General features: G+C 49.4%; 2 protein-coding genes across 3 annotated transcripts; one reads left to right on the top strand and one right to left on the bottom strand.

Moving 5' to 3' along the window:
- The first annotated feature begins 890 nt into the window (after positions 1-890).
- LOC105566982 lies at positions 891-7,436 on the top strand. The gene is made up of 3 exons (XM_012021455.1): positions 891-4,925; positions 4,998-5,279; positions 5,393-7,436. Exons 1-3 carry the CDS (start codon positions 907-909, stop codon positions 5,961-5,963), a joined length of 4,872 nt encoding a protein of 1,623 aa, XP_011876845.1. The 5' UTR covers positions 891-906; the 3' UTR covers positions 5,964-7,436.
- Positions 7,437-7,817: 381 nt separating this feature from the next.
- Positions 7,818-10,382, bottom strand: LOC105566981 (ubiA prenyltransferase domain-containing protein 1 homolog). Of its 2 annotated transcripts, none has more exons than XM_012021453.1 (2): positions 10,119-10,382; positions 7,818-9,568 (listed from the first exon to the last, which is right to left on the bottom strand). In XM_012021453.1, the coding sequence occupies exon 2, from the start codon at positions 9,551-9,553 to the stop codon at positions 8,501-8,503; it is 1,053 nt and encodes a 350-aa protein (XP_011876843.1). In that variant the 5' UTR covers positions 9,554-9,568; positions 10,119-10,382; the 3' UTR covers positions 7,818-8,500. The 2 variants fall into 2 exon arrangements, with proteins under 2 accessions (XP_011876843.1, XP_011876844.1); XM_012021454.1 differs by lacking the exon at positions 10,119-10,382 and adding an exon at positions 9,776-10,108.
- Positions 10,383-10,664: the final 282 nt, after the last annotated feature.

Raw genomic sequence — 10,664 nt, 5'->3', positions numbered from 1 at the left:
AGGCTTGTTCTTTATTACTGCACTACTGAACTAGTGCAATAAGTTAAAATGAAACTCATTGGATATCGGGACGCGTTCCAAAAATCATCGAGAAAAAAACCTCGGGGATTTTTCTGCCCCCGCGAACTTGCAGTTTCACGCACCAGGTCGCGCCATCGTTTCGCGTGTGAGACAGGTGGGATGTGTTTTGAGCGCGCGCGTTACACTCGTAGGTTATGTCACGCCTGACGTTGGTAATTTGTCAATAACCGTTTTCCTCGAAAAGATAGCGTCCCGAAATCCCGGAGACAGACTGGCAGACTCACGGTCGTTCATGAATGCCGATTGAGACGCGGTTATCAATATTTCCTTCCGAGAGAGCCTGGCACGCGCAAGTGCCAAACCGCAAGTATCTGCGTTTCGCCCGATCTCTTTCGCACTTCTTCCTCGTAATATTGGCCTTGCTTTCAAATGAAACTCAGTGTGGCTATAATAGAAAACATGCGAAATGAGTCGGAGGGATTTTGTGCTCGTTGATGGCCAGAATAGTTCCTTGACCAAGGGCTGGGCCAAAAATTCAGAAGAAGAGCCGAAGGCATTACCCAGACAACATGCATGTCTGATGCGTCGTCTACAATGCGTGGAGTAAGCCTGGGCGTAAGGAGTAAGAGAGAACCATAAATCTTTAGCTTTTGGTGTAAGAAAGCTGCAAAATACAGGCATCATTTTTGTAGCACTGATAGTGAGCTCCCCGAGTCTCCTAACCGGGCATGTGCATTTAAAAGCTGCCTTAAAGATATCCTTATGGCGCTTTTTAGACATGCGTGTCGTCTGGGTAGTTACGGAGCGTAAGCTCCCGAGTTGCTTGTACATTACTAACGTCGGTGTCCTTGCAGGCTCGAGATAGACGCGAAGCTCCGGGGCGAGATGGACGAAACGAAAGTCGACGCGGCGAGAGCAAGCACGGCCTCGAACAACTCCTTCGTGTTCTCCAAGCCGAGCGCCGTGCCGGACTCTCCGAGAGTCGTCAGCTTCGGCGTCGGCTCGGATCATGTCTTCGACACCCCCTTTGGCAAGAAGAACGTGTTCACCTTCGCCGCGCCGACGATAGTGCCGCGACACAGTCGGGGTCGCGCGGGCCCGTGGGCCGGCAGGCCCGACAAGTACAAGCCGAGAATCTCCAGGAACACGTACAAGCCTACGGTCAACGTGTTCGCTAACGCCCTCAAGGATACGGGGGCGTTCGAGCAGCTGAGGAAGAACGCCAGGTCGCGCGTCACGAAAGTCAACGTGGACAACTCGATAACGTGCTCCGAAGTGCCCAAGGCTTTGCTGACTAAAACGGCGGCAAAGGAGCACTTCATGAGGTACGGCAGTATCGTCAAGATAACCATTCGGCCGAAGAAGCGCGTCATCACGGTGGTTTATACGACCAAGATAGAGGCGAGCGCCGCGTACTACGGCAGCGGTGATTACATGGGCGAGAAGTTTCACATAGAATGGTCAAAGTTGGAGTCGGCGAAGACGGTCAAGAAGAAGGATCTGCAGCGGAACATAGTGGCGAATCTGCTCAAAGCGTCCGACGACGAGATCAAGTCGGAATTGGAAGCCATGGCGAACGTAGAGTACAATTTGCATCCCGCCAAGGGGACCGAGCTCGCCGACGCGGGCGCGTTGCTTCCGCTAAAGGCCAAGACGCCGGCGAAAGCGGCGCTGCCGCACGAGAAGGCCGCGGCGAAGCTGGAGAAGGCCGCGGCGAAGCTGGAGAAAGCCGCCGCGAAAGCCGAGAAGCACGAGGCCGAGAGTCAGATAGTCAAAGCTCTGCCCAGCAAGTCCATAGAGGAGCTGCAGAATATAATACACCAGGCCGCCCTTACGGCCGAGGACAAGTACAAGGTGTTGGAGGCCAGAGACCGTCTCATGAGACTGAAGCGAGTCAAGCCGGCGTCGCTCGCGACGGCCAAGGTGACCAGCGGCACGTGCCCGGACATGTGCCCGGAGAAGGAACGTCTGATGCGCGAGTCGCAGAGGCAGGTCACGTCGTACGAGCAACTGGAGGGGAACGAGTACAGGATCAATCACGCGACCGCCGTGAAGCAGTACTCGAGGTCCTCCGCGGACCAGGAGGAGCCGATGCCGCACGAGCTGAGGCCGGTGAGGTCCCTGAAGATGACTATGAGCTACCTGCTCCACGAGTTGGTGGATCTCTGCGAGCAGGAGGGCACGAACCTGGCCGAGTGGTATCACTTCCTCTGGGACCGGACGAGAGGCATCAGGAAGGACATTACGCAGCAGGAGCTGTGCTGCAGCGAGAGCGTCGAGCTGATCGAGCAGTGCGCCAGGTTCCACATAGTCTGCTCGGAGAGGCTCTGCGCGGAGGACGCGTCCGTGTTCGACAAGAAGATCAACTCGGAGAACTTGACCAAGTGCCTGCAGACCCTCAAGTACATGTATCATGACTTGAGAGTGAGGGGCGTCGCCTGCGAGAACGAGCCCGAGTTCCGGGCTTACATCGTCCTGCTGAATCTCAACGGGAACTTTTCGTACGACCTGCAGCAGCTGCCCAAGCCCGTGCAGAATTCGCCGGAGGTCCAGTTCGCGATCAAGGTGTATTTCTCTCTGGACTCGAACAACTACTACAAATTTTTCAAGCTCGTTCGAGAGACGACCTACTTGAACGCCTGCATTCTGTTGAGATACTTCAACCAGGTCAGATTGCAAGCACTTTCGATAATGGTGAAGGCATACTGCAGAAGTACCTCAACCGCCTTCCCGCTGTACGAGCTGATGGACATCCTCGGCTTCGAGAGCGAGAACGAAGCTGTGTACTTCTGCGAACGCGCGGGACTGGCCATGTCGAACGACGAGCTGTACATCCTCCTGAATCGTCAGAACTTCAGCATGCCCACGGGCAACATCCAGCAGGGCAGGGCTTGCAATTTAATAGAATCCAAGAGAGTCGTCCTACATTGCAGCATTGGTCAGTGCATCGCCGGTAAACGAATGCCGGAGAAGACTTACAAGGACCACAAGCCGCATAACAGCTTCGACGCGCACGGCTACCTGAAGCCGGAGTCCATCAACGCCGCAGACCAGTTTGCCGATGCCTCTTCCGCGGCGCGACACGACCCGTACGAATTCGTGGAGAAGGAGCCGAGGAGGGTACCGAAGTTGACGTCGATCCGGGATAAAGATCAGAGAGCCGTCCGGGACCTTCGTTCCGCGCAAGCTCGCAAGCAGCCGGCGAACGACAAGACGGATGCGTTCAAACAGACGCAGGTATCCGAGCCGGTCACCTCGGGTGTCTTTAAAACGGCGCCGAACACATGCGTCGATCCCAAGCCGAGGGAACCGAGCGCACTCGAGAACAAAGCTGGCACATCGGCGGCACTAGCTTCCGAGAGACAACAGCTTGACAGTGTTAAGCAGCAGCCGAGAAGTGCGACTGATGAGAAACAACAACCGACGACGTTTGGCACTTTCGGCGATCATCCATTTGCGGCGAGTCTGTCCATGTTCTCGAGGTCGGAAACGGCGCGCAACGTGGAGCCGGTTCCACCGTTCGCGATGGCCGTGAACAAGAGCATCTTCTCCGGCGTGGAGTCGGGAAATATGTTCACGAGGAACGTCACGCCTTCTCCCTCCATGATATTCGTTAATAAACATTTCCCCGTAGCACCAGTTTCTGCCCAATCATCGGCGTTCGCGGACGACGCGGCTAAGACGACGAAGGAGCGAGGTGTCTTCCACAGGGAACAAAAGGCTCAGGAGCAAGCGATGTTGGAGGCCGAGCGAGCGAGGCAGGAGAAGCTGGAGCACGCGAGGAGGCTGCAGCGGGTCGAGGAGCAGTCGGCGGAGATTTGCAACAGCCTGCACGCGGAAGTCGTGCACGAGCTGTGCTCCGCTATCGCGAGGCAGGAGATCGACAGGCTAGAGATGTACGACACGCTGAGCGGGAAAATCTTCTCGGACCTGGTCGGCGAGGTGATGCACGAGATGTGCGATGCAGCGTTGACCGCGGAGATCGAGCGCCAACGGAAATTGGAGGCGATGTTGCTGCGAATTAAGAACCGGGTGATCGTCAGATGCGCGAACGTCTGGCGGCAGCACGTGGCGAGGAAGAAGCGGCAGCGAGCGGCGCTAGAGGACACGCCGGTCTGGCTGCAGAGGCGTTCCGTGGAGGAGACCGCGCGGATGCTGTACACCAAGGAGCAGGAGGTCGTGGTGCGGAACATGATGCGCAAACGGCGACGAGGCGAAACGGAGGACGTCGCGGCCGGCACGACGGAGACCCTCGCGCCGATCGAGGCCATCGTGTACGCCGGCGTCAAGGAGAACGTGCGATCGCTGGACCTCGAGCCCTTGCCCAACGTGTACTGGAAACTCGTAATCTCCTGGCCGGACTTGGCCAACAGGGCGGTCCTGTGGTACTACAAGAAGCTGATGAACGAATACCTGTATCCCGACAATTTTACGATGGACCCTATCGTGAAGATTTACCGGTCGAATCCCTACGAGACTTTGCACGTCTGCGTAAGGCACTTCGAGGGTCTGATCAGCGAGCACCACCTGATCGGCGCCGACGCGCTTCTGTTCATCGCCGACGCGTCGGAGAACTACAAGTCCGTCGCGAAACGCTTAACGAGGACGGTACTGTCGCGGCACAAGCTGATGCCCATGCCACTCGCCTTTATCGTCCTGGGTAGCGGGGACTTGGCGAGTCAGAATGACAGTATCGTCTCAGACCTGGAGTCCCTCCTGGAATGTGGCTACGTGTCGGAGTACACGATCATGTACGAGGAGAATCTATCCGCGAAAGTTATCTTAAATTTGACGCAGAGCACAGTTTTATGGTTGACGATGAACAAGTCACCGCCGAATCCGCTGGAAATGGATTACCTGCGCAATGTATACGACATTTGTCTGTCCGAGGAGTTGTGGCTGAGGTACAAGAGACACTTTCTCTACTTACATTCTTACCCGATTGTATATTCTACACTCTCTGTTATAATTTACAGGATACTGGGCGATTCCATGTTCAATAAACAATTGTCAAGCGCATTAAAGGACCCGAACTTTGTAATCGATTTGCACAATGAGGCTGTGAATCACTTGATCGACATAATCTTGGATCCCGAATCCATGCTGTACACGAATTTCGCGCCCGAGTTGAAGAAGTTCCTCAAGAGCAGCAGTACCGTGCCGTGCAGCTACGAATATTTCGACGAATCGTGGAAACGAGACGAGTACAGAGCAAGACTAGAGACCGCGATGAACAGTTTTGTCCTACCACCGTGGAAGTAGGTGATCGCAGTCGGTGCAATCATTGATTGCATCAATATATTTAGCAAAATGCACGGCGACGGCTGTATAATTTTCAGCGCTTTAGTCACCCTTATTTTCTCGTTTCCAGCGCACCATGGCCGATAACAGACTTGCAGGATCTACGGCGACACGTTACGAATTATTGCAGGGACGTGCTGTCCGACTCGAACTGTAACATCGTATTTTGCGATATACTGAGCAACCTGTTCCTCACCTCGGGCAGCCTGCAAGTATCCAGCTTCGTACACATACTACTGCATGTGGTCAAGGAGAAGGTGCGTCTTCTGGAGGAAGATCAAATGGTCATTTACAACAGAAATCACGTCAGGCACTTCCGGACTTTACCGTGGTGGTTCAAATCCAACGTACTGACGGAGTTTATGGTACACGAACGGAACTCGGGCGACAATGCGTCGAATGAGCCGACGAGGAAACGAAAGAAGCTCGACAAGTCGGAAAACGATTTGGACGACAGCGCGTTGGACGAGGAATTTGGTGCGCTAGCGGAGTTTTGCGACAGCACCACGGCTTGCGTCATGGACGTGCACTCTGTGTCCATGGAGGTAGAAGACCGCTTGCAGGCGCAACAATTGGAGAACGCGTTATTGGAAGACAGACTGAAGACCGCTTTGCTCGACGAGGTGGACCTGATGGGGTAAAGCGTATGATGTATGAGCTTTCCTCCCATCTCCTTTCCATTTAACGGTATAACAAATTTGAATAGTGTCTTTTGTTACATTTTATATTGCTATACACCTTATGTACAACATGCATTATATCCTATTGACATGCAATGATTTTGATGACCTTGAAACAATGTTTTCCAGTTCGAGTATATCTCTGTGTGACATTTAAAATATATTTGCAAATAACCGAAGGGAATACTGTTAAATCACTGCTTAAACGTTATTAAGTTGTATGTTATAAGATCATAAAAATAGAACTAGTCATTAATTTATTTTTTCCGTAACATAATTATCATGTGTATATATATATATATATATTTATGTACAATGTGTAATTCGTAGAATTGTGTTTTGGAAAATATATATTTATAACAAAACCATCGCTTTTCCACGATCTTAAAGGTATTGTCACTTGATATTGTACATTCACAACACAGTTAAATTCTCATAGAGAAAACGAGAAAGAGAAACTTGTTCAGAAACAGTGTGTATTCTGAAAGAATCAGTGCCATGAAAATATATTAAATCATTTATTAAAATAGTGACACAAATTTCCTTCGCTTCTCCCATATTCATATATCTTTCTTCGATTTTGTATTGCACATTCCTTCCCGCATCCTCCCGATATGACAATTTTATTATACACGTCGAACTCTAACAATGTATGTGCCTTCAAAGAAAGATATTCGATATAGGATACTTTATAACGAAAGGTGTTAATAAACTTTATCTATGAACTGAGATCAAATGATGCTATAATACAAGGTTTCGTGACATTATGTACAGAATATAATACAAATTGACATGATATTTTGCTTTCTTGTAATAAAAATTTTGTATAACAATTTTATATATGTATAATTATATAAAACCTCAAAACCTGTTTAAAATTAATGTTACGATGACTCCTGCATTACCAGCATGTTTCATTTCGCTACTCACAGAACACATTTACAGTTTCTTTATACTTCATTGTTAATCGATTATCGGATAGATCCAGGTAAAAGCGAGCTATGTATTTTTATTTGGTTCCGCTATGTTTTTTGATTTACTCCTAATTCGAGTCTCTATATATTTAGGAAATAAATATTACAACCGTATAAGAGTCCTTACAGCACTTAAACAAACAGTGACGTTACAATACTCTGCTCTATGACATTGTCTAAAGATTATGTATGCTACGTCATTGATGTATTAGTATCCGAACCATTAGTGGGGAGAAGGGATTAATAGATTCGGTAGAAATAAGACGATCAATTTGAATCAAGTTGAACATATGTTACCGAAAATATAACATATCATGCCAATATAAGACGTAGTACATATGCGTCGTATACGACACTGTAATGCTCGCGTGTTACCCACTCTGTTAATCTAACATTTGTCGTACGACCAATTTTTCAAGCGTGTTGACTGGCTGCTGAATAGAAAATTTCTAGATACTCGAGAATGTTACTATCCTGCAGCCAATCAACACATTTAAAAAAAATGGTCGTACGACAAATGCAATATCAGGCTTAGGGTCTGAGCAGAATGGCTGTCTCGTTCTCTCGAGGCAATGTGTCGTTTTAAATCTTTGTTTTAAAGTAAAGCACAAAAACTGTTGTCTTAAGAATACGAGACAGTCATTCTGCACTTAGGCTTAAAATTATTACGCGCGTAAGTTTGCAACATAAATAATATGTAACATTGTGGTCGGATAGTTTCATAACGAAAAGATACATGCGCGTACACTTCATTCGTGTAACGCAACACGCAGTTCTACTATGCGTCATCGCGAATGTATTTTTTTTTCTTGAGATATATCTTAAAATAAATACACAAAAGTCTGTTTCAAGAAGTTTAATTGTCGAGGGATTCGTATAAAAGATTTAGTTGGACTTTTTAAGTGAAAAACGAGAAAAGACGGGAACGACGGGACTACACATTGTATTCCTCCGTTTCTTCAAGTCCTGACGTCCGCGAAAATGATATTTTATCTTATTACAAAAAGTGACAGTACAGTGCGCAGTGTAAACTAATATTCAAGACCGAGTCACGGGGAGACTTAAATTCGTGACAGACACTTCGAAACTGATATGAATAAAATTTGTACCTCGAGGCAAACGTGACTTAAATATCTCCGACAATGGAGTTGTTCTCTCTTCACTTGTGCTATAAATAATAATTTGAATGTGATCGAACGAGGGCTCAGAGCTCTTGATAAAATTATCAAATTTGTCAGTTGACAACAAGCTACCGATATATGTATCTCGATCAAGTCCTAACTTCATCAAGAACGTCGATCTTGGATTACTCTTGCAGATAACAAAACGGCGAGCGGCCATCTGGACACGTTACGATATGACCTAGTGAATGTAATAAATAAGAACAAATTTAACAAAATTACTGCTTTTGTTTGTCTGAATGAAATCTTAATGAGAAAAGTATCACCGGGCGCATCACGTTGCCGTATAGAAAGAATAATCCAAGACAGGGGGGGGGGGGGGGCGAAAGCTCGACGAATAAATTTAGGGTGATAGATAAGGAAGCGAGCCCACGAGCGAACAAGCGGCAACATACAACATACCTAGAAACATGTTTAATCTGGCTGTCTGTTTAGGCACATTTTGAATTCTAAGCGGATTGCGGAATTCCTTTTCTATTTTGAAGGCGGTCGGCAGGGTGACCACTGGCAGTAGAAACCAGATGGAATATCTGAACGCCAATACTATAAGAATTATGTACGGTGTAAACAGTAAAAAAGCATATAAAACATGAGACGCGGTATGACCTATTAAGATAGCTAGCGTTACGATCCCCGCCTTCTTGTCGCTCTCCATGTCCCTCGTATTGTTGCTGTGCAAAATAGCCTCGGTATTTAAGGCGAGCGGTATCGCGTAATAAATTGTTCCTAGCTCAACGTAACCGGTTTGCGCCATGAACGCAAATAGAACTGAGATTGGACCGAATATGACTAAGATAAGTACATCGCCTAGTGCGATATATTTGAATCCTATGCCCCCCGTGTAGAGGAAGGAGGAGGACAAGCCGCCAAAGTACACAAAAGCCAGGTGCTCCATCTTCGCGGGGGAGAGGGCAGCCAGCAGGACAAATCCAAGGCAGCCTAACGCGTACAGGCATGCCCCCACCGACACCAGGTCGTCCTTGGTCAGTATCTGATCTACCAGTATTCTGTCGTCGCTCTTTCTGCTGTCGACGCCCTTCACGTAGTCGAAATAGGTGTTCACTACATTACCGGCGCCGTGTACGCAAAGCACCACGAACAGAGTTAGCAGCAGCATACTGACGGTCGCGAGGTCCGTCACACGGGACGCCAGTGTCCAACCGAGTAACGTCGGCATCAGCGACACGCTGAGCGACCATGGTCGGGCTGCCAGGAGATAAGGAGCCCAGCTCATCAGGGTCGAGCTCAAGCCCGACGGAGACGCTGCTGCTGCTGCTGCTGCTGACGACGACGACGATAACGTCGTTGTCGATGTGGAGGACGAGTGATGTACATTATTTCCCACCGAGCTGGCTTCGATCTGCTTGGTTGGATTTTGAATGCCGTTGGACATCATGTTTCGTGTACAGTACTGAAAAAACCAAGAATCACGGCATTACTACTTGAAGCACCGAGGCCGAGAGTCGACGGGTCGCGCGTGAGAAACCAAGTGAAAACAAACTTTCCGTAGACCCGTCGAGCGAAATATATCCCGCGTGAGCGTGACTTTCGGGTCTCGCACGCTAATGCAAAGATAATAGAGTGTGAGAGTGTGTGTGAGAGAGAGAAGAGCGATTACCGATCGATTACTGATCGTTAGACGCCACGATGCTCGAGATCCGTTGGTGCATCCTATTTAACGGTATCCCAATTCCGCGCCGCGTGCGCATCGCGCCCGCCCGTACGCCTTCGTACGTGTAACTTTCTCAAATTCGGCGATCGAGCGTCGAAAGAAATGAGTACAAGAGGAAAGGAGGGACGAGAGGACCAAAGTGTCGTTTTCTTTTCTCGCGGGACAGCAGACGACGATGACGACGACGACGACGACGAAGACGACGACGACGACGACGATCCCCTCGGCCAGGGGCTGTCACCCCCCCCGGTGCGTTCTCGCTGCGCGCCGAGGAGGGGGCGAGACCCACCTGAGATTCCTTTGGAGATAGATACGGACGAAATTAGGTTAGGACCTGGACGCCGTCCGCGGTGACTCTCGCAACGTTTCGTCCCACTTGCGTGTGCTGGCGCATCATATAATTGTTCGCCGCCACGTCGACGCCCGCACGGACGGCATTACGACGCGATACTCCGGACGAATCTCCTCTTTCCTCTCCCTCTAGTCCTATTGCGAATCGGCCGTACGGTGTACGGCGTACAATACGTACATACCTGTTGGGAATGTTGGGTTACGGCGGGCAGTGATGCAAACTTCGGGGCTCGAGCAGCTCCGATGGCGCTCGAGCCCCAAAGTTTGCATCACTGACGGCGGGTCTGTTCGTTTCGGCCTCGCCGAGACCACAGTATAACCGTACGTAGTCGTAAGGCTGGTATTACATTTGTCGTACGACAAAGCTTTTAAGCGTATTGATTGGCTGAAGGATAGTAAAATTCTCGAGTATCTAGAAACTTTCTATTCAGCGGCCAATCGACACGCTTGAAAAATTTGTCGTACGACAAATGTAATAATACCC

Source organism: Vollenhovia emeryi, unplaced genomic scaffold (assembly GCF_000949405.1).
Source record: "Vollenhovia emeryi isolate VEMERY1.0 unplaced genomic scaffold, V.emery_V1.0 DF939141.1, whole genome shotgun sequence".
In the NCBI taxonomy this organism is placed as follows: domain Eukaryota; kingdom Metazoa; phylum Arthropoda; class Insecta; order Hymenoptera; family Formicidae; genus Vollenhovia; species Vollenhovia emeryi.
The sequence above is the reverse complement of the archived record's forward strand: the minus strand, read 5'-3'. Positions and strand labels throughout refer to the sequence as shown.

Excerpts from the sequence above, each read along its gene's own strand:
- LOC105566982 (XM_012021455.1), top strand. The coding sequence starts at position 907 with ATGGACGAAACGAAAGTCGACGCGGCGAGAGCAAGCACGGCCTCGAAC. Across the intron at positions 4,926-4,997 it reads TCCGAGGAGTTGTGGCTGAG|GATACTGGGCGATTCCATGT; the intron begins GTACAAGAGACA and ends TATAATTTACAG. Across the intron at positions 5,280-5,392 it reads TTTGTCCTACCACCGTGGAA|CGCACCATGGCCGATAACAG; the intron begins GTAGGTGATCGC and ends TCTCGTTTCCAG.
- LOC105566981 (XM_012021453.1), bottom strand. The coding sequence starts at position 9,553 with ATGATGTCCAACGGCATTCAAAATCCAACCAAGCAGATCGAAGCCAGC.